This window comes from Rhinopithecus roxellana, chromosome 8, assembly GCF_007565055.1.
Source record: "Rhinopithecus roxellana isolate Shanxi Qingling chromosome 8, ASM756505v1, whole genome shotgun sequence".
Lineage (NCBI taxonomy): Eukaryota > Metazoa > Chordata > Mammalia > Primates > Cercopithecidae > Rhinopithecus > Rhinopithecus roxellana.
Window position 1 is genome coordinate 13,195,578 of NC_044556.1, and position 25,597 is coordinate 13,221,174.

The 25,597-nt window shown below is 56.5% G+C and overlaps 2 protein-coding genes across 5 annotated transcripts; one reads left to right on the top strand and one right to left on the bottom strand.

The window, feature by feature from the left end:
• Positions 1–1,100: 1,100 nt before the first annotated feature.
• Positions 1,101–9,441, top strand: GIPC3 (GIPC PDZ domain containing family member 3). 2 transcript variants are annotated; one of them, XM_030936637.1, is made up of 6 exons: positions 1,101–1,410; positions 2,085–2,270; positions 2,403–2,583; positions 5,146–5,258; positions 5,525–5,606; positions 5,733–6,130. In XM_030936637.1, the coding sequence occupies exons 1-6, from the start codon at positions 1,186–1,188 to the stop codon at positions 5,882–5,884; spliced, it is 939 nt and encodes a 312-aa protein (XP_030792497.1). In that variant the 5' UTR covers positions 1,101–1,185; the 3' UTR covers positions 5,885–6,130. The 2 variants fall into 2 exon arrangements, with proteins under 2 accessions (XP_030792497.1, XP_030792496.1); XM_030936636.1 differs by having other exon boundaries at positions 1,115–1,410; positions 5,525–5,619; positions 5,733–9,441.
• Positions 9,442–10,253: 812 nt separating this feature from the next.
• TBXA2R (thromboxane A2 receptor) lies at positions 10,254–24,181 on the bottom strand. 3 transcript variants are annotated; one of them, XM_030937022.1, is made up of 3 exons: positions 23,786–24,181; positions 14,050–14,918; positions 10,254–11,687 (listed from the first exon to the last, which is right to left on the bottom strand). In XM_030937022.1, exons 2-3 carry the CDS (start codon positions 14,833–14,835, stop codon positions 11,442–11,444), a joined length of 1,032 nt encoding a protein of 343 aa, XP_030792882.1. In that variant the 5' UTR covers positions 14,836–14,918; positions 23,786–24,181; the 3' UTR covers positions 10,254–11,441. The 3 variants fall into 3 exon arrangements, with proteins under 3 accessions (XP_030792882.1, XP_030792884.1, XP_030792883.1); XM_030937024.1 differs by having other exon boundaries at positions 11,034–11,687; positions 23,816–24,181; XM_030937023.1 differs by lacking the exon at positions 23,786–24,181 and adding an exon at positions 20,709–22,074 and having other exon boundaries at positions 11,034–11,687.
• Between the last annotated feature and the right edge of the window lie 1,416 nt (positions 24,182–25,597).

Sequence of the window (25,597 nt, forward strand, 5' to 3'; positions counted from 1 at the left end):
TGGGAGCTATGGAGGGCTGTGAGCAGGGGAAGGGTGGGATGTGGCTCAGGCTGTATCAGCACAGTCTTCCCTCCCCACCTCCTGAGGTTGTTGCAAGGATCAAAAGACCCCATCTAGGCTGGGCGCGGTGGCTCACGCCTGTAATCCCAGTACTTTGGGAGGCCGAGGCAGTCATATTACCTGAGGTCAGGAGTTCAAGACCAGCCGGGCCAACATGGTTAAACCTCATCTCTATCAAAAATACAAAAAAGAAAAATTAGCTGGGCGTGGTGGTGTCTGCCTGTAATCCCAGCTACTGGGGAGGCTGAGGCATTAGAATTGCTTGAACCTGGTGGGCAGAGGTTGCAGTGAGCTGAGATCGTGCCACTGAACTCCAAACTGGGTGACAGAGCGAGACACTGGCTCAAAAAATAATAATAATAAAATTAAGGCCGGGTGCGGTGGCTCAAGCCTGTAATCCCAGCACTTTGGGAGGCTGAGACGGGCGGATCACGAGGTCAGGAGATCGAGACCATCCTGGCTAACACGGTGAAACCCCGTCTCTACTAAAAAAAATACAAAAACTAGCCGGGCGAGGTGGCGGGTGCCTGTAGTTCCAGCTACTCGGGAGGCTGAGGCAGGAGAATGGCGTAAACCCGGGAGGCGGAGCTTGCAGTGAGCTGAGATCCGGCCACTGCACTCCAGTCCAGGCGACAGAGCGAGACTCCGCCTCAAAAAAAAAAAAAAAAAAAAAATAATAATAATAATAATAATAATAAAATTAAAAATAAAATAAAATAAAACAATGACCTCGCCTAGCAGAGAGTAAGTGCCCCAGCACCCTCAGCCGTCCCTGTCCTCCCAAAGGGCTGGGATTACAGACGTAAGCCACCGCTCCGGGCCTGTCCCTGTCCTTATTTGTGGTCCCTGTTCTTCCAGGGTCCTGAGCTCAGGACCCCCGGACTGCGGGTATCTCCGGGGAGGGCGCAGCTGGCCCTGGCAGGGCCCGGACACCTGGGGCCCAACCCACCCCTGCGCACCCCGCGGTGTCGCCTTCCCGGGCGGCTCGGGTTCCCGGATCCCCTTACCCAGGCTTCTCGGCTGTCGCGCCCTGGGCCGGGGGAGGGGAGGCTTCAGGAAGCGGCGGATCCGGCGGCGGCGGCGGCGGCGGCGAGGGCCCGGGTGGGTGACCGAACTTCTCCCGCCATGGAGGGCGCAGCAGCCCGGGAGGCCCGGGGGGCCGAGGCCCCGCGCGCGTCTGCGCCCCCGCCCGCGCCCTCGGAGCCCCCGGCTGCGCCCCGCGCCCGCCCGCGCCTCGTCTTCCGCACGCAGCTGGCGCACGGGAGCCCCACGGGCAAGATCGAGGGCTTCACCAACGTCCGCGAGCTGTACGCCAAGATCGCCGAGGCCTTCGGGATCGCGCCCACGGAGGTAAGGACCCCGGACACCCGCACCCGAGACCATCCGCCTGATGTGGTGAGGGGTGGGGAGCTTGGACGCTGGACGGGAGACCCCAGATCCCCGGATCCCAGACGTCGGGGTGGCTGCCTAATCGCCGGATCTCAGAGACGCAGCCCTCAGAGAACGGGGTGCCACATTCCAGGGTTCCCCTTTGCACTCTCTGCGCAAAAGATGGGGAGGTCTTAGGTCTAGCGGACCCCTAGATATTCCAGAAAATCCTCTGCGCAGACCTCGCTTGGAGCGGACCCCAGCCCTCGGGGAAGCTCCTCTGTGCTTCCTGGGAGTAGCTGGCGTCTGGGGTTCCAGATGGGCCCCTTGGAGGTGGGAAGTCTGAGGCCGTGGTGCGGTTGCGGGGTTCCTGGGCATTTTTCCAATCCGGGTCCGTTTGGTCTGCAGCCCCTAGGGGGCGCCAGCAGAGTAAACCTGGAGGTCTGGGGGCTGGAGGTCCTGGGGGTATGGAGAGGGGTCTCCACCTGCCGGAAGCCTCCTTCTCCCTCCTCTCTCCATTCTCGGGAGGCCCCACGCCCTGCCCTTTCCCATGGGCTGGGATCCTGGTCGCTGGGGGCAGGGGCCTGCGCAGACAGGGCGGCTGCGTGGGAGGATGCGTGCCCTGGCTACCTCTGCGTTCCTTCTCCCCCGGGAAGATTTTATTCTGCACCCTCAACAGCCACAAAGTGGACATGCAGAAGCTCCTAGGGGGCCAGATAGGCCTGGAGGATTTCATCTTTGCCCACGTGCGAGGCGAGACCAAGGAGGTGGAGGTCACTAAGACAGAGGACGCTCTGGGGCTGACCATCACGGACAACGGGGCCGGCTACGCCTTCATCAAGGTGCCCGGGAGGGGGTGGGCGGGTGACTTCCTGGGGTCCAGCAACTGCCCCCTCACTCCGGGTCGACGTGGGTTCTGGGGATTGGAGGCGGGTGGCTGGGGTTGCCCTGCCAGCGACGCTGGATCCCTGCAGAGAATCAAGGAAGGCAGTATCATCAACCGGATCGAGGCAGTGTGCGTGGGTGACAGCATCGAAGCCATCAACGACCACTCCATTGTGGGCTGCCGCCACTACGAGGTGGCCAAGATGCTCCGGGAGCTGCCCAAGTCCCAGCCCTTCACCCTGCGCCTGGTGCAGCCCAAGAGGGCCTTCGGTAAGGCGGGCGGACTGGCGGGAGCTCTTCCCAAAGTGGGTTCTAGGGATGCCTGGGGTGGAGGAGGGTTGGGGATGGCACGGGCTGGAAGGTTCTAGGTGCACCCGCTGCATGGCAAGGAGCTCCTGGCAGGGTAACAGAAACTGGTAGGTAGTTTCTATTAATAGATTGTTATGGAACCAGTCTGTGCGGGAGGGGTGGGGTAGAGACTGGGTAAAGTGGAGTGGGAGGAGGCGGCCTCCAGAACCACTTTGTAGCCAGGCTGGGAGCTTTTTTTTTTTTTTTTTTTTTGAGAGAGAGTCTCACTCTGTGGCCTTGGCTGGAGTGCAATGGCACGATTTTGAATCTCAGCTCACTGCAACCTCGGCCTCCCGAGTTCAAGCGATTCTCCTGCCTCAGCCTCCCCAGTAGCTGGGATTACAGGCACCCGCCTTTGCGCCTGGCTAATTTTTGTATTTTTAGTAGAGACGGGGTTTCACCATCTTGACCAGTCTGGTCTTGAACTCCTGACCTCAGGTGATCCACCCGCCTTGGCCTCCCAAAGTGCTAGGATTATAGGCGTGAACCACTCTGCGCTCAGCCTGGGAACTTTTAAAGTAGTGCTTTGAGGTCATGGTGGATTCTAGAGAATGAGAATATGAGAAAAGTTTTCTTTCTTCCTTTTTTTTTTTTTTTGAGGCAGAGTCTCAATATGTCACCCAGGCAGGAGCGCAGGGGTGCAATCTCAGCTCGCTGCAACCTCTGCCTCCCAGGTTCAAGAGGTTCTCCTGCCTCAGCCTCAGGAGAAGCTGGGATTACAGGCGTGTACCACCATGCCAGGATAATTTTTGTATTTTTAGTAGAGACGGGGTTTCATTATGTTGGCCAGACTGGTCTCAAACTCCTGAGCTCAGGTGATCCACCCATCTTGGCCTCCCAAAATGCTGGGATTACAGGCGTGAGCCACCGCGCCTGGCCGTGCCAGCTAATTTTTAATTTTTTTCTCTTTTTGAGATGGAGTTTCACTCTTGTCCAGGCTGGAGTGCAGTAGCACAATCTCAGCTCACCGCAACCTCTGCCTCCCAGGTTCCAGTGATTCTCCTGCCTCAGCCTCCCGAGTAGCTGGGATTACAGGCATGTGCCACCACGCCTGGCTAATTTTGTGTTTTTAGTAGAGATGGGATTTCTCCATGTTGGTCAGGCTGGTCTCGAACTCCCGACCTCAGGTGATCTGCCCGCCTTGGCCTCCCAAAGTGCTGGAATTATAGGCGTGAGCCACTGCACCCTGCCCATTTTTTTTCCATAACTAAACTTTCTCAATGAAGAAAGCAGTGTATTGATTTACATACTAGCACATTCTCCTCATCTAGCCATGGGTTGGCCCTTTGGATAGCATTGTTCTATAGAACAGAGCGAGAGCTTCTAGAAGTGCCCTGGCACACATGGAGAGAGGTCCCGGGGAGACTGAGCTGTATGGGGTTCTAGAATCTGCCCTGCTGTGGCTGTGAACTCCAAAAGCCACGCCTAAAAATAGAGTTTAGGCCGGGCGTGGTGGCTCACACCTGTAATCCCAGCACTTTGGGAGGCCGAGGTAGGTGAATCAGCTGAGGTCAGGAGTTTGAGACCAGCCTGGCAAACATGGTGAAACCCCATCTCTACTAAAAATACAAAAAAATTAGTGGGATGTGGTGGTGCGTGCCTGTAGTCCCAGCTACTCAGAGGCTGAGATGCGAGAATCACTTGAACCTGGGAGGCGGAGGTTGCAGTGAACCAAGATCACACCAATGCACTCTAGCCTGGGTGACAGAGCGAGACTTAGTCTCAACAACAACAACAAAACAAACAAACAAACAAAACCTGGCTGGGCATGGTGGCTCACACCTGTAACCCCAGCACTTTGGGAGGCCGAGGCTGGCAGATCACGAGGTCAGGAGTTCAAGACCAGCCTGGCCAATATGGTGAAACCCCCGTCTCTACTAAAAATACAAAAATTAGCCAGATGTGGTGGCAGGCGCCTGTAGTCCCAGCTATTCAGGAGGCTGAGGCAGAAGAATCGCTTGAACCTGGGAGGTGGAGACTGTAGTGAACCAAGATCGTGCCATTGCACTCCAGCCTGGGCGACAGAGCAAGACTTCATCTCAGAAAAAAAAAAGAAAGAAAAAAAAATCAAGCTTAGTCTGAGACTAAACCCAGCTCTAGAGCCCAGGCCAGCTTTGAAACTAAGTGTTTCTACATCTCAGCCCTGACACTAAGCTGGGTTCTGGAACCTAGACAAGAACATACCTAGATTGAGGCTCCTGCCACAAGGAGGGTCCCAAGCAGTCCCTAGAAGAGGGAGAGTGAAGGCGTGGAACTGGGACGTTAGTTCTAAACTTGCTCCATTACGCTTCATTCTGGACTTGTCATTTAGTTTGCTGGGGACGGGAAGTGTGGAATCTCGAATGGGTCTCTGGAGATTCACCGCAAAGGAGGTCTTTGAAGGGGAGGAAGATTCTAGAAAGGCTCGGCTGGTGGCCTCCCAGGGCTTACAAAGATGTGGCTCCACCCAGAACCCATGGCCATCCCTCACTCTGTTCCCTCCAGATATGATTGGCCAGAGAAGTCGATCCAGCAAATGCCCCGTAGAGGCGAAAGTGACCAGTGGGAGGGAGACCCTGCGGCTTCGTTCTGGGGGGGCTGCCACAGTGGAGGAAGCGGTGAGTGAAGGGGAGGGGTTCTTCCCAGGCTTCTGCACCTGCAGTTCTGCCACTGAGTCAGTGTGGCCTTGGGCAAGAACTTCTCGGAGCCTCGGTTTCTCTGCCTGAAAAATGGGTCCTCGTTGAAAGGTGGGGCAATGATGTTGGTACCAGCACTACTGACTCATGCGAGGGTCCAGTCCACTCTAACCTTAGGGGTGGGGGTCTGGAGGGGCTGGGGGGCTTCAAGGCTTTTCACCCCTGACTTCCTTCTCCTGTGCCCTCAGCCCAGTGAGTTTGAGGAGGAGGCATCCCAGAAGGTTGATGACCTGCTGGAAAGCTACATGGGCATTCGGGACCCCGAGCTGGGTAAGGGGCCAGGGTAAGCTGGGGGGCCCTGGGGGGAGGGCAGCCTATGGGAGGAGGCAGGGGTCCCAGCGGGAAGTTTGGAGTGGGGAGTGCCCTCACTGACAACCCCTCCGGCATGGCCCACAGCGTCCACCATGGTGGAGACGTCCAAGAAGACAGTGAGCGTCCAGGAGTTTGCGCGCCGTTTAGACTCCGTCTTGGGCGAGTTCGCCTTCCCCGACGAGTTTGTGGTGGAGGTGTGGGCCGCCATCAGCGAGGCCAGGGAGGCCTGTGGCTAGTCTGCCCTGGGGGAGCCCAGCACAGCCCCAGCCTGGAGCCCCGCCCCCTGCCCCAGCCCTGCTCCAGAACCCAGCCCAGATCGGAGGCCAAGTTCCTCTCTAGAGCCCAATCCAATTTGGAGCCCCAGCCCAGCTCCAGAACCCAGCCCTTCTCTAGAATCCAGCCCAGGTCTGAGGCCAAGCTTTGTGCTAGAGCCCAGGCCAGCTCTGAGACCAAGCCCAGCATTGAGAACAAGCTGTGTTCTAAAACTCAGGCCAGCCCTGAGACCAAGCCCAGCTCTAGAACCCAGATGAGCTTTGAGACCATGCCCAGCTCTAGAACCCAGATGGGCTCTGAGACCATGCCCAGCTTGAGAACCCAGATGGGCTCTGAGACCGAGCCCAGCATAGAGACCAAGCCCTGTTCTAGAACTCAGGCCACCTCTGAGGCTAAACTCAGCTGTAGAACCCAGATGGGCTCCGAGACTAAGCTCAGCTCTAGAACTCAGATGAACTCTGAGACCAAGCCCAGTATTGAGACCAAGCTCTGTTCTAGAGCCCAGGCCAACCCTGAGGCCAAACTCAGCTCTAGAACCCAGATGGACTCTGAGACCATGCCCAGCTCTAGAACCCAGATGGGCTCTGAGAATGAGCCCAGCATTGAGACCAAGCCCTGTTCTAGAACTCAGGCCAGCTCTGAGACCAAGCCCAGCTCTAGAACCCAGATGGGTTCTGAGACTGAGCCCAGCATTGAGACCAAGCCCTGTTCTAGAACTCAGGCCAGCTCTGAGACCAAGCCCAACCCTAGAACCCAGATGAGCTCTGAGACCAGGCCCAGCATAGAGACCAAGCCCTGTTCTAGAACTCAGGCCACCTCTGAGGCCAAGCCCAGCTCTAGAACTCAGATGGGCTCTGAGACTAAGCTCAGCTCTGGAACTCAGATGAACTCTGAGACCAAGCCCAGTATTGAGACTAAGCCCTGTTCTAGAGCCCAGGCCAGCTCTGAGACCAAGCCCAGTTCTAGAAACCAGATGAGCTCTGAGACCAAGCCCAGCTCTAGAACCCAGATAAATTCTGAGACCAAGCCCAGCATTGAGAACAAGCCCTGTTCTAGAACTCAGGCCACCTCTGAGGCCAAGCCCAGCTCTAGAACTCAGGTCAGCTCTGAGGCCAAGCCCAGCTCTAGAACTCAGGCCAGCCCTGAGACCAAGCCCAGCTCTAGAACCCAGATAAGCTCTGAGACCAAACCCAGCACTGAGACCAAGCCCTGTTCTAGAACTCAGGCCACCTCTGAGACCAAGCCCAGCTCTAGAACCCAGATGAGATCTGAGACCAAGCCCTGCTCTGAAGCCCAGGCCAGTTCTGAGATGAAGCTCATCTCTAGAATCCAACTGAGCCCTGACAACAAGCCAAGCTCTGGAACCCAGACAAATTTTAAGACCCAGACCAGCTTGGAGACCAATCCCAGTTCCAGAATCCAGGCTAGTTCGGAGACCAAGCCCTGCTGGAAAACTCGAGCTGACTCTGGAACTCTGGACAGCTCCACAATGCAGCCACACCTGGACACTCGGTCTGGCTCCAGAACCCCAGTTAATTTTGGAACCCATGTGAGATTCATGAAGCAGCCCAGCTCTGGAACCCCAGCCAGCTCAGGATTCAGAGACAGCTCCCAAACCAAATCCTATTCAAGAACTCAGACCAGCTCAGAAACCCAGGTCCACACAACTGCCCAGTCCAGATCCCAAGCCCAGTTGCATCCAAGTACCCATCCCCATCCTGCAGCCCAGTCCAGTGCCAGTGATGATTCCAGCTCTGAGACTGAGCCCAGCTCTAGAACCTCACCTAGTGCTACAACCAGGCCCAACTCCAGGATTCAGACCAGCTCTGGAACCCCATCCATCTTGGAAGCAAGGCCCAGCTCCAGCACACAGCTTGGTGCCAAGCCCCACTCTCCCTACAGAATGCAGGCCAGCTCTAGAATGCAGACCAATTTCAAGGCCTGGCCAAGCTCCAAAGCTCAATCCAGGCCAGGCACTGCACTCAACTCTAGTACTCTGCTCAGTTCTGGAGCACAGGCTGGTTCTGAAATCCCAGCCAGCTCCAAAACACAGACAGTGGCTGAGACCCAGCCAAGTTCCAGAATCCAACTAAGCTCTGGAGTCCTACCTAGTCCTGGGACCCAGGCCATCACAGCAACAGAGTTAAGCTCCACAGCCCTGTCTAGTTCTGACAGCAGGCCCAGCTCCAGGACCCAGCGCTGCCCAGGAGCTCGACCAGCCTCTGGGACTCAATTCGCCTCTAAAACCCTTCCAGGTTCTAGATACCAGCTCCAGACCACAGCCCCAGACAGCTCTGGTATTCAACTAGACTTTGGGAAGCAGATCAACTCTGGAAGTCAGCCTAGCTTTGGCACTCAGCCCAGCTCTGGGACCCAGATAAGCTCAAGAATTCAAGCCAGCTCTGGAAGTCAGCTTAGTTTTGGAACGCAGCTGATTATTGGAGTCCATCCCAGCTCCAGAACTCAGACCGGTTCTGGAAACCAGCTCAGCTCTGGGACCCAGGCCCGTGCAAGAATTCAGCTCAGCCTTGGAGCGCATCTTAGCTCCAGAACCCAGTCCAGTCCTGAGACCGGGCTCAGCTCTGAGGTTCAGCCCAGCTCTGGAACCCAGATCAGCTCTGGGATTCAGTTCAGCTCTGAAACCCAGGTCAGCTCAAGAATTCAGCCCGACTCCTTAAAGTCCAGAACCCAGTCCAGCTCCGAGACTGGGCTCAGCTCTGAAACCCAGACTGGCTCAAGAATTCAGCCCAGCCCTGGAGCCCACCTTAGTTCTGGAACCCAGTCCAGTTCCAGAACTCACATCAGTTCAAGAATCTGGCTGAGCCCTAGAAATGGGCTCTCCCCACAGACCCCTGGCCTTGACCCTAGAATCCAGCTTGAGGCCCCTGCCGCAACCCAACCTCAGCCCCCAGGCCCACCCCGCAGAGACCCCACCCCAGCCCCTAGCAAAGACCCCCAGCCTCTGCCTCAGCCCCAAGAGCAGGTGCGTGGCACCCAGGCCAGCCTTGGCCCCATCCCAGGCTTATCCCCAGTCTCCTACCTGGCCCCTCAGCCACAGGTCTCCTCAACCCCCCAGAAGCCAGCCGTCTCTCCCAAGCCCCAGGTGGGACCCCAGAAATCCACCCCACGCACCATATCTGTCACTCTTAGTCCTGCCCCCAGAGGCCTCCTGAGTTCCCAGCTGTCTGAGTCCCCAGCTCTGGCGCCTGCCCCTTCCCCAACTCTGGAGGAGCCAGGGCCCCACCCTTACCGCGAGGGGTCGTAGTTTGGCTGTGACCTAGCCCTGACTCATGTGGTTCTCACCCTCTCCTGTCCCTGCCAGCCTGGGCCCCCCAGAAGCAGCAAGTGACCTTATTTCCCCAGCAGGTGGTGGTGGAGGGGGGTGGTGAAAACAGGGGCTTTGGTTTCACCCGCCCTGGCTCAGATCCAGGTTCTTGGAGGGAAAAGGAGGGCAGGAGACAGGTTGCACCGCATGTACCCTGAGGGCTCATGGTGAATAAAGGCACCTTCCATCTCTGCAGCCTGGTGTGTCATTTTGCAGGGAGTTCAGGGGAATGCCGAGATGTGGGGCTGAGGGGTTGGCTGAAACTACGGCAACCTCTCGAGCACCTACTGTGTACCAAGCACTTCATTAAGCACCACATGGGGATGAGCTTACCTGCCTGCATGGGACAGGTGATCCACGAAGACCCAGCCATTGGTCCTTTTTTTTTTTTTTTTCCTGAAATAGAGTCTCGCTCTGTCGCCCAGGCTGGAGTGCAGCAGCGCGATCTCAGCTCATGGCAACCTCTGCCTCCCAGGTTCAACCAATTCTCCTGCCTCAGCCTCCTGCATAGTTGGGATTACAGGCACCTGCCACCATGCCTGGCTAATTTTTTGTTTGTTTGTTTGTCTTTAGAGACGGAGTTTTGCTCTTGTTGCCCAGGCTGGAATGCAATGATGTGATCTCAGGTCACCACAACCTCCACCTCCTTGGTTCAAGCGATTCTCTTGCCTCAGCCTCCCGAGTAGCTGAGATTACAGACATGCGCCATCACGCCTGGCTAATTTTTTTTTCTTTTTTTTTTTTTTTTTGTATTTTTGATAGAGTATGGTTTCTCCATGTTGGTCAGGCTGGGCTCGAACTCCCGACCTCAGGTGATCTGCCCCTCTCGGCCTCCCAAAGTGCTAGGACTACAGGCATGAGCCACCACACCCAGCCATTTTTGTATTTTTAGTAGAGACAGGGGTTCACCATGTTGGCCAGGCTGGTCTCGAACTCCTGACTTCAGGTGATCCACCGTCCTCAGCCTCTCAAAGTGCTGGGATTACAGGCATGAACAATCACACCTGGCCCATTTATACCTACTTTTAATAACATGCAGATTCAAAGGTGGTTTCAATGTAGGTCCCAGGGCTAACCTGAAGCCTTCCCATTACAGGCTGCTGGGAGAATTCTAGGCGGTACCACCCATGAAGTGATTAGGAAACAAGAAACAAGTGTGGGAGGAACCGAATCCTCTCTTCCCTCCCCATCCTCCCCAGCCTTGCCCTTGTCTGCCCCGGGTCAGGTCCAGTGCACAAAACCCCAGAGACTGACAACTTCTGGACCCAAAGGAAAATAAAACCAAAGGCAGAGATATATTTTGGCAAGAAAAAGGGGGTGCCCCCGTTCACATTCAATCTTTTCTGGACAGAACCTTCTCTGTTGGTGGTTCAAAAGGATGCAACAGTACCCCAGAAGTAGGTCAAATCAGGGTGAAAGAGCAATGGAAGACTGGGCGCAGTGGCTTACGCCTGTAGTCCCAGCTGCTCAGGAGGCTGAGGCACGAGAATCGCTTGAATCCAGGAGGTGGAGCTTGTAGTGAGTTGAGATCGTGCCACTGCACTCCAGCCTGGGCCACAGAGTGAGACTCCGTCTCAAAAAAAAAAAAAAAAAAAAAAAAAAAAAAGGCAGGTGCAGTGGTTCATGCTTATAATCCCAGCACTCTGGGAGGCCGAGGCGGATGGATCACCTGAGGTCAGGAGTTCAAGACCAGGCTGCCCAACATGGTGAAACCTGTCTCTACCAAAAATACAAAAATTAGCTGGGCATGGTGGCATGCGCCTATAGGCCCAGCTACTAGGGAGGCTGAGGCAGGAGAATTGCTTGAACCGGGGAGGTAGAGGTTGCAGTGAGCTGAGATGGTGCCACTGCACTGCAGCCTGGGGGACAGAGCAAGACTCCATCAAAAAAAAAAAAAGCTATGCAAGACCCTTTTCCAACGTCCCCACGCCCTTCCTGGGGTTGGGAGGGGTGCAGAGAAGTGCTAGGAACTCTGGATGGGAAAAGGGAGCCTAGGAAGGGAGAGGTCTTGGTAAAAGGATCAGGGAGAAGTTGGGGGTCCCCGGGTTGGATTGGGGTCAACCCCAAAACCTTGCTGCTGACGCCCACTGTCCTTCCAGCACCCCAGCTCCCGAATCCTCAGAACAGGCAGATGGGCTGTCCGAGGGGGCCCAGGGCTCCGCGGAAACACGCGGGAGGGGTGCTCTGTCCACTTCCTACTGCAGCCCGGAGCGCTGCGTGAGCTGCGGCTGGAGGGACAGCGACCTGGACCGTGTGCTGAGGCGAGGCTGGAGGCGCCGGAGCACGGCGCGGCGGAACAGGATGTACACCCAGGGATCCAGGATCTGGTTCCACGTGGCCACACGCAAGTAGATGAGCAGCTCTTGCTCCGTGGCGCGGGACAGCTGCCCGGAGGGGCTCATGGCAGGCGGGTCCCGCAGCACTGTCTGGGCGATGAACACCTGCAGAGGGGACAGCGGTCAGCCTGGGCCCTGCCTCCAGCCCCGCCGGCCCCGGTCCCTGCCCCGGGTCCCCTGAGATCCAGGGTCCACTCCGTTTTTTATTTTTATTTTTGAGACACAGTCTCGTTCTGTCGCCCAGGCTGGAGTGCAGTGGTGCGATCTCAGCTCATTGCAACCTCTGCCTCCCCGGTTCAAGCGATTCTCCTCCCTCAGCCTCCTGAGTAGCTGGGATTACAGGTGCCCGCCTCTACACCCGGCTAATTTTTGTATTTTTAGTAATGAGGGGGTTTCGCCATGTTGGCCAGGCTAGTCTCGAACTCCTGACCTCAAGTGATCTGCCCACCTCAGCCTCCTAGAGTGCTGGAATTACAGGCGTGAGCCACCGCGCCTGGCCGGTGTCCACTCTGTTACTGCATTGCTGGGTGACCTCAGGCGAGTTGACTAACCTTTCTGAGCTCCTTCTCATGCGTCCATAAATTAGAGCACTGTTAGCCAGACAGTGGCTCATGCCTGTAATCTCAGCACTCTGGGAGGCCAATAGGAGAGAATCATTCGAACCCAGGAGTTCAAGACCAGCCTGGGGAACATAGTGAGACCTCATGTCTACAAAAAGTAAAAATCAATTAAAAAGTTACCCGGGCATGGTTGCACTCCAGTCTGGGTGACCGAGCAAGATCCTGTCTCAAAATAAATAAATAAATATAATTTTTTTTTTTTTTTTTTTTTTGAGACGGAGTCTCGCTCTGTCGCCCAGGCTGGAGTGCAGTGGCCGGATCTCAGCTCACTGCAAGCTCCGCCTCCCGGGTTTACGCCATTCTCCTGCCTCAGCCTCCCAAGTAGCTGGGACTACAGGCACCCGCCAACTCGCCCGGCTAGTTTTTTGTATTTTTTAGTAGAGACGGAGTTTCGCCGTGTTAGCCAGGATGGTCTCGATCTCCTGACCTCGCGATCCACCCGTCTCGGCCTCCCAAAGTGCTGGGATTACAGGCTTGAGCCACCGCGCCCGGCCAATATAATTTTTAAATAATAAAAATGGCCCACTCCCATTTGCCCTTCAGTGACTTCCCTAGGCCAGGTCAGGCACCTCTTCTGGGATCTGACATCGCTTCCTCATCACAGCTTTGCCCAGCCCATGCCATAACCCCCCGGGTCCAGTGTCCGTCTCCCAACGAGAGATATGAGCCTATGAGGGTGTGCTCTGGCTGTTTCTTGGCTGCTGTTGCTGCTACATCCAGCCTACAGTAGGTGCTTAGGAAATTATTTTACTTATTTCTTTATTTATTTGTTTATTTATTTGATTTATTTGGAGATAGGGTCTCCTACTGTTGCCCAGGCTGGAGTGCAGTGGTATGATCTCAGCTCACTGCAACCTCTGCCTCCCAGGTTCAAGCGATTCTCCTGCCTCAGCCTCCCAAGTAGCTGGGATTACAGGCACCCAGCTAATTTTTTTGTATTTTTAGTAGAGACAGGGTTTCACTATGTTGACCAAGCTGGTCTTGAACTCCTGACTTTGTGATCTGCCCACCTCGGCCTCCCAAAGTGCTGGGATTACAGGCGTGAGCCACTGCGCCCGGCCCAGGAAATGCTTTTAATATAGTAGTGCATTCTAATATAATATAATATAAATTATTTTGCCCGGGCTCAGTGGCTCATGCCTGTAATCCCAGCACTTTCGGAGGGTGAGACAGGTGGATCACTTGAGGCCAGGCATTCGAGACCAGCCTGGCCACCCTGGCCAACATGGTGAAACCCTATCTCTACTAAAAATACAAAATATTAGCTGGGCATGGTGGCAGGTGCCTGTAATCCCAGCTCCTCAGGAAACTGAGGCAGGAGGATCGCTTGAACCCGGGCGGCGGAGGTTACAGTGAGCTGAGATCCGGCCACTGCACTCCAGCCTGGACAACAGAGCAAGGCTCCATCTCAAAAAAAAAAAAGAAAGAAAACTATGTATGCATATATATAATTGTTGCTATTATTAGTACTACTATTATATTGAGACAGGGTCTCACTCTGTCCCCCAGGCTGGAGTGCAGTGGCTCGATCTCGGCTCACTGCAAGCTCCGCCTCCCGGGTTCACGCTATTCTCCTGCCTCAGCCTCCCGAGTAGCTGTGACTACAGGCGCCCGCCACCTCGCCCGGCTAATTTTTTTGTATTATTAGTACAGACGAGGTTTCACCGTGTTAGCCAGGATGGTCTCGATCTCCTGACCTCGTGATCCGCCCACCTCGGCCTCCCAGAGTGCTGGGATTACAGGCGTGAGCCACCGCGCCCGGCTGTCACCATCAGGATTTAAATCCACGCTGGGTGACCAGAGGTCCAGTCAGGAGGGTAGCAGGACCCCACAGAGCCCCCACTCACCAGCAGGGGCAACCAACACACGCTGGCCACCAGCATGATCCCCAGGAGCTGAGCCATCATCTCCACCTCGGAGTCCCGGGGACGCTGCTGGGCCGCCTCCTGCCCGTGGTAGACGTGGCACAGGGTGGCCACGCTGACCGTGTTCAGCAGGAAGGACAGCCCCACCGAGAGGCCGCCCAGCATGGAGAAGAGCAGCCCAAAGGCCACGTCCCCGGACTCGGCGCCCAGCGTCAGGAAGCACCAGGACCCCGGGTACTGCACGGTGTAGCGACCCAGGCCCAGCAGGGGCAGCAGGCCCAGCGCCAGCGCGGCCGCCCACACCAGCCCCACGGTGGCCCAGGCGCGGCGCTGCGAGGTGACCGCCGGGCGCGAGAAGGGCCGGGTGATGCCTAGGAAACGCTCCGAAGCCATGGTGGCCCCCAGCAGCAGCGGGGACAGGCCGAAGAAGACCATGACGACGCCCATGAAGCGGCAGAGGCGGCAGCCGGGGTCCACGGCGTGCCACTCGAAGAGCGCGGCGTGCTGGGACACCACGATGGCACCGGTCACCAGCAGCCCCAGGAAGTCGGTGAGGACGAGGCCGCAGAGGAAGGTGAGGAAGGAGGAGCGCGTGTGTGAACCCCCCTGCCGCGCGCCCGCCAGCACGCTCAGGGCCAGCAGGTTGGAGGCCAGGCCCACCACGCAAAAGGAGGCCGCGAACCAGGGCGAGGCGATCAGCCGCCTCTCCTCCAGGGTAATGTTTGTGGGCCGGAAACAGGGCCCCAGGGAGCTGCCGTTGGGCCACATGGCTCCGGAGCCCTGCGGGATCAGTCACCACCCCATCAGGCCGATGCTGCAGACAGGGCAGGCTGGCACTGGTTCAGGCACACCTGGGAGGCAAGAGAAGATTTGCTTGTGATTAATTCTGCATTTCAGTGTAAGTAGCTCTGGTGAACTCCTACACAACCTTCAATGCCCCAGCTCAAATATCCTCTCCTGGTTTTCTCTCTCTCTCTCTCTCTCTCTCTCTCTCTCTCTCTCTCTCTCTCTCCTTCCTTCCTTCCTTCCTTCCTTCCTTCCTTCCTTCCTTCCTTCCTTCCTTCCTTCCTTCCTTCCTTCCTTCCTTCCTTCCTCCTCCCTCCCTCCTTCCCTCCCTCCCTCCCTCCGTTTCTTTCTTTCTTTCTTTCTTTCTTTCTTTTTTCTTTCTTTTTTTTTTTTTTGAGACGGAGTCTCACTCTGTCGCCCAGGCTGGAGTGCAGTAGCGTGATCTCCACTCACTGCAAGCTCTGCAGCCTCCCAGGTTAACACCATTCTCCTGCCTCAGCCTCCCAAGTAACTGGGACTACAGGCGCCCGCCACCATGCCCAGCTAAATTTTTTTTTTTTTTGTATTTTCAGTAGAGACGGGGTTTCACCGTGTTTGCCAGGATGGTCTTGATCTCCTGACCTCGTGATCCGCCCGCCTCAGCCTCCCAAAGTGCTGGGATTACAGGCATGAGCCACTGCGCCCGGCCTTTCTTTTTTCTTTTCTTTTCTTTTTTTTTTTGAGACAGAGTCTTGCTCTGTCACCCAGGCTGGAGTGCAGTGGTGCCATCAAGGCTCACTGCAGCTTCAACCTTCTGGACCCAAGTAATCCTCCCATCTCAGCCTCCCAGATAGCTGGGACTATAGGCACATACCACTATCCCTGGCTAATTTATTATTTTCATTTTTTTTGGGAGAAACGGTGGGGCGGGTCTCCCTATATTGCCCAGGCTGGTCTCAAACTGCTGAGCTCAAGTGATCCTCCCTCCTCGACCTCCCAAAGTGTTGGGATTATATATGCGCTGCACCACCATGCTTGGCTGAATTAATATTTTTATTTTTTGTAGAGACAGGGTCTCACTATGTTGCCCAGGCTGGTCTTGAACTCCTGGCCCCAAATATCTCTTCCTTGAGGAAGCCTTTCCCGACTTAGCTCCATCTCCACCCAGAGAGTGTTCTCACTGTTCCTACGATGAGTACCACCATTGCTAGTATTACTACCTCTGGCCTTGTCAAGGGTAAAGACCACGGCCATCTGCTTCAGAATCCCTGGAGGACACCAGGAAGTATGTGTGGGTCCCAGAGATGGGCTGAGGAGCCCTAGATTGGAAGTCTAGCCCTGCTGCTCATTATGTGACCTCAGGTAAGTGATTTCTTCTTCTTCTTCTAGACACGGTCTTGCTCTGTCGCCCAGGCTGGAGTGCAATGACACGATCTCGGCTCACTGCACCTTCTGCCTTCTGGGTTCAAGCAATTCTCCTGCCTCAGCCTCTGAGTAGCTGGGATTACAGGCATGCACCACCATGCCCGGCTAATTTTTGTATTTTTAGTAGAGACGTGGTTTCACCATGTTGGTCAGGCTGGTCTCTAACTCCTGACCTCGTGATCCGCCCGCCTCAGCCTCCCAAAGTGCTGAGATTACAGGCGTGAGCCACTACACCCGGCCAGGTAAGTGATTTCTACTCTCCCTGCCTCAGTTTCCCCATTGGTTATCCATCCAAGTCCTTGGCAGACCGCAGACACCAGAACACATTTCAGCCATTGTGAAACAGAAATTCTGACACAGGCTAGGTGCAGTGGCTCTGGCCTGTATCCCTAACACTTTGGGAAGCCAAGGCAGGAGGATCGTTTGAGCCTAGGAGTTCGAGACCAGCCTGGGCAACATAGCAGGACTCCATCTCTACAAATAATACAAAAATTAGCCTGGCGTGGTGGTATGTGCCTGTAGTCCCAGCTACTCGAGAGGCTGAGGTGGGAGGATTGCTTGAGCCTGGGAGGTAGAGGCTGCAGTGAGCCATGATTGTGCCGCTGCACTCCAGCCTGGGTGACAGAGTGAGACCCTGTCCAGTGTCGGGAGGGAGGGAGTGGGACCAGCAGTTGGTCAGGAGTCTCTGGTTCTCACACTGGTTCTGAGGTCAACTTTGGGTCACAATTTGTTTTGAACGTTAGGTGTGAGTGTTCCAACCTCGTTGATATTTTAGGGGGAACCAGGGGGTCTTTTGTCCCCACACATTAGAATTGTCTGGATTCCTTTTTCTCCATATTCTTTTTTCTTTCTCTTTTTTATTTTTTTTGAGACGGAGTCTTGCTCTGTTGCCCAGGCTGGAGTGCAGTGGTGCAATCTCGGCTCACTGCAAGCTCCACCTCCCGGGTTCACGCCATTCTCCTGCCTCAGCCTCAGTCCCTGAGTAGCAGGGACTACAGGTACCCGCCACCGCGTCCAGCTAATTTTTTGCATTTTTAGTAGAGACGGGGTTTCACCGTGTTAGCCAGGATGGTCTCGATCTCCTGACCTCCTGATCCTCCTGCCTTGGCCTCCCAGAGTGCTGGGATTACAGGCGTGAGCCACCACGCCCGGCTAATGCTGGTATTTTTAGTAGAGACGGGTTTTCACTGCGTTGGTCAGGCTGGTCTTGAACTCCTGACCTCGAGTGATCCTCCCGCCTCTGCCTCCCAAAGTGCTGGGATTACAGGCGTAAGCCACCGCGCCTGGCCTTTTTCTCCATTTTCATGGTGTTGCTTTTATAATAAATAAACCCTGAAATCCAGTTCTATTTTGGGAACAAAAAACACAACTTCTTCGGAATGGCAGGTTCCCCAGGGACGGCTGGTAGAGAGCAGCAGGCGGGGACCCGTTACCATGTGTGGGGCTAATGCTCAGCCACACTGCACAGCAACATCAGAGCCAAGCCGGGCGCGGCGGCTCACGCCTCTTATCCCAGCACTTTGGGAGGTCAAAGTGGGCAGATCACTTGAGGTCAGGAGTTCGAGACCAGCCTGGCCAACACAGCAAGACCCTATCTCTTAAAAAAATACATCTGGGTGTAGTGGCATGCACCTGTAATCCCTGCTCCTCAGAAGGCTGAGGTTGGAGGATTGCTTGAGCACCAGATGTCGAGGCTGCAGTGAGCTACAATTGCGCCACTGCACTCCAGCCTGGGCAACAGTGAGACCCTGTCTCGAAACAAAAACAACGCTAAAAAAAAAACCCAAAAACAAAAAATGGGGCCAGGTGTGACGAGTGAAGTAAAAATAAAATGAGATGGTTCAAAAACCGGCTTCTGGCCAGGCGCAGTGGCTCACGCCTGTAATCCCAGCACTTTGGGAGGCCGAGACGGGCAGATCACAAGGTCAGGAGATCGAGACCATCCTGGCTAACACAGTGAAACCCCGTCTCTACTAAAAACACAAAAAAATAGCCAGACGTGGTGGCAGGCGCCTGTAGTCCCAGCTACTCAGGAGGCTGAGGCAGGAGAATGGCGTGAACCCGGGAGGTGGAGCTTGCAGTGAGCTGAGATCGCACCACTGCACTCCAGCCTGGGCGACAGAGTGAGACTTCACCTCAAAAAAAAAAAAAAAGAAAGAAAAAAAAAACACAAAAATTAGCCAGGTGTGGTGGTGCACACCTGTAATCCCAGCTACTCGGGAAGCTGTGGCAGGAGAATCGCTTGAACCCAGGAGGCACAGGTTGCAGTGAGCCAAGATCAAACCATTGCACTCCAGCCTGGGCGACAAGAGTGAGACTCCATCTCAAAAATAAATAAATACATAAATAACAACAACAAAACTAAAAGGTCCTATTAGGATCCTCATTTTGCAGATGGTGAAACTGAGGCACAGAGAGATTAAGTCACTTGTCTAAGGTCACAGCACCTGGCTGGAGTGGATGTGAGGTTTTATTTATTTTTTATTTTTCAGAGGTGGAGACTGGCTCTGTGGCCCAGGCTGGAGAGCAGTGGCACAATCTTAGTTCACTGCAGCCTCGACCTCCCGGGCTCCTGCCTTGGCCTCCACAGTGCTAAAACTACGGGTGTGAGCCACCATGCCTGGCCTAGCATTTTCTTTTTTTTTTTCTTTTTTTTTTTTTTGAGACGGAGTCTCACTCTATCACCCAGGCTGGAGTGCAGTGGTCGGATCTCAGCTCACTGCAAACTCCGCGTCCCGGGTTCACGCCATTCTCCTGCCTCAGCCTCCCGAGTAGCTGGGACTACAGGCGCCCGCCACCTCGCCCGGCTAGTTTTTTTGTATTTTTTAGTAGAGACGGGGTTTCACTGTGTTAGCCAGGATGGTCTCGATCTCCTGACCTCGTGATCCACCCGTCTCGGCCTCCCAAAGTGTTGGGATTACAGGCTTGAGCCACCGCGCCCGGCCTAGCATTTTCTTAAAAGTTGGCCAGACTAGACTGGAACCCTGGCTTCGCTGTGTGCCCTCTCATTGACCTTGGAATTGGCACGTTTCTGCTGTGAGCCTCAGTTTCCCTTCCTATAAAATGGGACTGATGTGGCTGACGCCTGTAACCCCAGCACTTTGGGAAGCCGAGCCGGGAGGATCACCTGAGGTCAAGAGTTCAAAACCAGCCTGACCAGCATGGAGAAACCCCGTCTCTACTAAAAATCCAAAATTAGCCGGGCGTGGTGGCGCATGTCTGTAATCCCAGCTACTCGGGAGGCTGAGGCAGGAGAATCGCTTGAACCACCAGGAGGGGAGGTGATGTTTTTGGGCCAGAAACAGGGCCTCAGAGCCAAGATCGTGCCACTGAACCAGGTTGAGCAACAAGAGCAAAAGTCCGTCTCAAAAAAAAAAAAAAAAAAAGTGGGGGTGGGGGCTGGTGACGGGAGTGAACTGATCCACGTGCAGCACCTAGCACTCAATGCTTGCTGGCCCTGAGGCAGTGCCTGGGCTGTGGGGTTGCAGCAGCTAATGCGTTCCAGGGCAGTCAAATGGGTGACTGTGGCCCTCACTCCCCATCTCATTTGTGGCTCTTTGGCCCGGCTGCTGGGCTTGGCTACACTTTATCCAGCCTCAAAAATTATCCAGCTCCCGACAGCGGCATTGAGCTCCCTTCCTGGGCAGGCAGCGAAGGCCATTGCCGCTGTGATGGGAGGTGGGGCTTCCAGAGGAGAAACTGAGGCCTGCAGAGCAGATGCGGTGGGGGCTCCTCGCGGCCTCTGGCAATCATTGCCCTCCACCCCGGGCTGCTTTGACGCCTGGGATTTGGATTCCTGCACTTGGATTTCCCCTGGGACAGGGCGTTCCTCCCTCGAGAGCTGGTATGTGCTGTTTCTGAACATTCCTTGGGACTTGGCCGTCCCTGTGGCCACTGCCCCGACCTCTGCCTGTAGCAACTTCCAGTCCCTCCTGGGTCTCAGGGTCTCCTCGACCACACTCCACTCACTGGGGGTCACACACCCAGAACTCCCTCACACCTCCCGTGGCTGGGAGCAAGTGCATGGCCCAGAGCCCTTGGCCCAGGGGAGCCTGGAAACTGGAACTGAGTCCTTCTGGCCACAGCTGGCTGTTTCCAGTCCCCCCGCCACCTCCACTCCCCACCCTGGGTTCAGGTGATGGCAGCCGTCTCAAGTTCTCCAGGCAAGGAGGCCAGTGGGGGGACCAGGCAGGGCCTCCCTTCCCTCCTGCATTGGCCAGGAGGGGTAGCGGGGGCCCCCACCCAGTGGGGGAGCAGAGCAGCACCGTGCGGCTCTTGGGAAAAATACTGTCGTTCCCTGTGTCTGGGGAGAGGTGTGGACCCCAGATCCCTTTATCATGCTGAATATTTCCAGAATTTTGCAGCCTGAGAGCAGACGTTTGCCCTTAGTGGGTCCAGGGCTCTGGAATTCTAACACGCTTCCTTCAGTCCTGGGATGCAGAATGCCTCACCATTCTAGAATCCCAGGAGGCTGACGTCCTGCAACTTGGATGGGAATTTGCCTGGGTCTCGGGTTCCAGAAATCTCTGTCTTAATTCCTGGCTTCTTTCTGGAAGGCGGACAGTGACTTCCTCCTCATCCGACGCCACCCCTGACAGGGGACCCGGCTTGCGGGTCATGTGACTTGGAGGGCTCTGTCCGGCGCTGTTTCCAGAGGCCTGGGCGCTGGGCTGGGCGTGGGCAAAAGGCCTGGCTCCCCCAAGCCTGGTTGCCAGTGGAATGTGATCCTCGGTTCCCAAACAGCAGGCCTCTCCTCCACTCCATGTTCCATCCTCATGCCCCGTCCCTCCTTCTCCTCCTCCTCCCTGGAGCGCGGCCTCTCATCATCCATCTGTTTCTCAACAAGTCCCCTGTCTTCAGCATCCCACCCTGCCCGCCCCGCCTGCCTGTCATGGCCTGAGCCCATCCCGCCTCTCCCAGACAGGCTTGGAGGCTGTAGTCCCCGATCTGCCACTGCCAGGGTGGGGCTCCACCTTGCCGAGCCTTGGCTTTCCCCGCTGTGTGCCATGGGGGTGAGATGCTGATCTCCATGCCTGCGGGTGCTCAGCCCAGGCATCCCTGGCTCTCACCTCTCCAGGGCTCCTGGCTGTACTCACAGCTCAGCTCCCTGCGAGGTGCCTGGGCAGCCAGGGGGGAGCCCTGAGGCTCCGTGTCACCCCGGTCGACCTTGGACCTTGGACCCACAGGGCTCTTTTAGGCCTGAAACTTCAGGGACCAGGCCAGATCCTCCCATGCCTGCTGCAGACGCGAATGCTCATGGGCGCGGACCCCTGCATGGATGTGGAGGCAGACACATTCCACACCCTAATGGGCCCACCTCCCCTCACCGCAAAGCTCCATTTCCGGGAACATTTCCTGTTTGTGACACCAACAGAGTCCCCAGCCCATAGGGTGCAGGGCGGGGACTCCCCCAGCCAGCCAGACTCCCACCAGCCTTGTTTGGGCCCTGAGTCACGTGGCCCCTGTGAGCCTCGGTTTCCCCATCTCTCTAGTGGGGGCTCCCCCAGGGAGCACACAGGGAGCCTTCTTCACACAGGGGCCGGCAGGGGACCAGGGGGCGGGACCCAGGCGGTGTGGCTGGTGGTTAACGGTGGATCACGAGTTACAGTGATTCCACCAACATACACCTCAGGCCACCGCCGTGTGTGCACTCTCGAGACACACACACATAGCCAGACACACACACAGGCAGAAACACAGCAGACACAGGCAGAAATGTGACAAACGGAAACAGCAGGTAGACGCACAGACATGTATAGACACACACACAGAAACATGGCAGACACACACAGAAACACTACAGACACACAGACACACACAGACACACAGGCAGAAAGGCGACAGAAACACAGCAGATGCACAGGCATGCACAGACATACACACAGAAACATGGCAGACACACAGACACACCGAGATAGACACACACAGAAACACGACACACTGACACACACAGGCAGACACACACAGGCAGGAACACTACAGACACACAGACACACACAGACACACAGACAGAAAGGCGACAGACACACAGCAGATGCACAGGCATGCACAGACATACACACAGAAACATGGCAGACACACAGACACACCGAGATAGACACACACAGAAACACGACACACTGACACACACAGGCAGACACACACAGGCAGGAACACTACAGACACACAGACACACACAGACACACAGACAGAAAGGCGACAGACACACAGCAGATGCACAGGCATGCACAGACATACACACAGAAACATGGCAGACACACAGACACACCGAGATAGACACACACAGAAACACGACACACTGACACACACAGGCAGACACACACAGGCAGGAACACTACAGACACACAGACACACACAGACACACAGACAGAAAGGCGACAGACACACAGCAGATGCACAGGCATGCACAGACATACACACAGAAACATGGCAGACACACAGACACACCGAGATAGACACACACAGAAACACGACACACAGACACACACAGGCAGACACACACAGGCAGAAACATAATAGACACAGACACAGAGACACACATAGACACGCAGGCAGAAACACAGCAGGTGCATAGATACACACAAACACACACACACAGAAAGATGCACAGATGAACACATAATGTTTAACAGTCCCAGACGCTCGGCAGAAACAAACACACGATCACACACACACACACACACACAACCACCACACACACAGACACAACCACCACACACACAGACACACAACCACCACACACACACACACAACCACCACACACACAGACACACACACAACCACCACACACACAGACACACACACAACCACCACACACACACACACACAACCACCACACACACAGACACACAACCACCACACACACACACACAACCACACACACAGACACAGACACACAACCACCACACACACAGACACAGACACACACAGCCACCACACACACAGACACACACACACACAACCACCACACACACAGACACAGACACACAACCACCACACACACAGACACACAACCACCACACACACAGACACACACACACAACCACCACACACACAGACACAGACACACAACCACCACACACAGACACACACACAACCACCACACACACAGACACACACACACAACCAGAGCCAGGCATGGTTCACTCCCAGAGACAAAATCACACACACACAGCCACACAACCACACTCGATCCCTGCCACATCCAGGGCCAGGGCCCCCTCCCCGGCTGCAGCCACCTGAATCTGGGACCCCCGTTCACAGCCATGTGGCCCCACAGAGACCAGAGAGCGCCTCCAACAGAATCAGCCTGGGCCACACCCAGACCCAGCTGCCTGGGTGCCCAGTGCAGGCCTCAGGGCACCCATGCCACTCCCGGGCCACACAGGGGACACCTGGCACCTGGCCGCTGTCACCGCGGGCTTTTGGACACACCCACACCAGGGCAGGGCCAGCGCCAGATGAGCCCAGCAGCCCGGGCTCAAGCCAGAGCAGTGCATCCCGCCCTGAGCCGGCAGGGCGACCTCACCTTCAGAGACCTCATCTGCGGGGCTCCCACCTGGCTAGATCCTGCGCCAGGGGGTCCGGGGGCCGTCTGGAGCTGGGCAGGCAGATGTGCGGGCGCCGAGGCTGGGGCTCGGGCTCGGGGCAGGCACAGGGAGGGGAAGGACGGGATCCAGTGGGGCCTCCCAGGGAAACTGAGTCAGTCTGGCTGTGGCCAGGGGCGGGCCCAGCAGAGGACCCTGGCGCTGCCCGGTCACCGCGGGACACAGATGGAGGGCGTGGCGGCACAGGATGCCCCGGGGGCGCGGCCTGGAGGAGTCCGCGGGGGCTAAGCCGAGCTGGGACGGGTAGGGGCCGCTGGCAGCCCGCGGCTCTCTCTCTCCGTCCTGTCTCTCTTCGTCCTGTCTCTGTCTCTCGCTGTCTCTCATCAGCCCCGCCCACCCTGCGCTGGCCACGCCCCTCGGGCCTAGGCCTGGCTGACTTGGGGTCAGTGGGTGCCCCCAGCACACCGGGACTTCCCGGCTGGGAAAGGCGGCCCCCTTGGGACTCCCAGGCTGCAGGTAGCAGGGATGCAGTGGCTGCGGTGGGGGTGGCAGGGGCCCCTCCTCGGGAGTCTCAGCCCCTCCAGCCGCCCAGCTCCCTGCCAGGCCTCTTCCCGGCGCTCCCGCCGCCAGGCCCGCATTATTCACCATCTGGGCAGCACCCAAGGCCTGGAGGGGGCGGGGCAGGTCCAGGCGGATTGGCACCCCGGGGGCGCCCAGACTCCAGGGCTCCAAATTCACTGGGTGCGCCGAAGCCCGGCACACGGTAGTGTTATGCCCTGCTTAATACATGCAGGACATGTTTGAGGCCCCTTCCAGGAGTGGGGTGGGAGGACAGAGGAATGGGGGTTGCACCAGACTCCACAGCCAGACTGAGAAAGGTGGTCCCAGAGCAGGTGAGCCGGGAGGGCTGGGGTGATGGCATTGCATGGGAGAGTCTCTTGAGGAGGAGGCTGGGAGGTGGCTTTGGAGCCAGAGGAGTGACGGTCTGGAGCGGGCGGCTGCAGTGGGGGATGGGTACTCTTTCCTGCCCACCCCCCAGCTCAGGCTGGGGAAGGAGGGATGGAGCGGGACAGGAATGACTGAGAAGGTGCGGGACGCAGGGCCTGGGACCATCTCTTTGCAGAGGGGGGTCCTTTGGCCTCCTTGGCCTTATTTGCACACCAGAGCCAGACACGACCTTGAGTTAGGGACCGGACAAGTTGGCCTGGCCCTGACTCCACCCCACCCGGTCCCCTGGGCCTGGGAGGGCTGCAAGTCCAGGCTGAGTGAGGGGGATTCCCACCCTGGCCCGGTCCTCTCGTCAGCCCAGTCCGGAAGCCCCTTCCCCGGCTACCCCGCCCACTATCCTTCCTCCTCCTGGCCTTCAGCCACACCCAGTCTCCCTCCCGAAGCTCTATCCCACTGAGTCACCAGCCATTTAACACAACTTCTGTCTTCCCTGGCAAGGAGCCTGTCCAACTCCTATGGATCTGGCAAAACCCGGGCTCCAAGGCTGCTCTTCCGTGAAGCCGACCTGAATCTCCAAGTCTTACTCTCCCCAATGCCTCTCTTTGTTCTAGCCTATACAGTGGGACAATTATGAGCTCCAAGTGAGACCTGAAACCAGGCCTGCCCTTCAGGATGCCCTAGACTGGAGAAAGAACTGGACACAGACTGGAGTCAGGGCTGGGCCAAAGGAAGTGACAGGGCCTAGGGAAGCCCAGAGGTGAGCTAGGAAGCCATCTTGTGAGGAGAGGGCATGGGAAGTGGGGTTTTGTGGGATGAATAGGAGCTCTCCAGGTCTGGGATACATG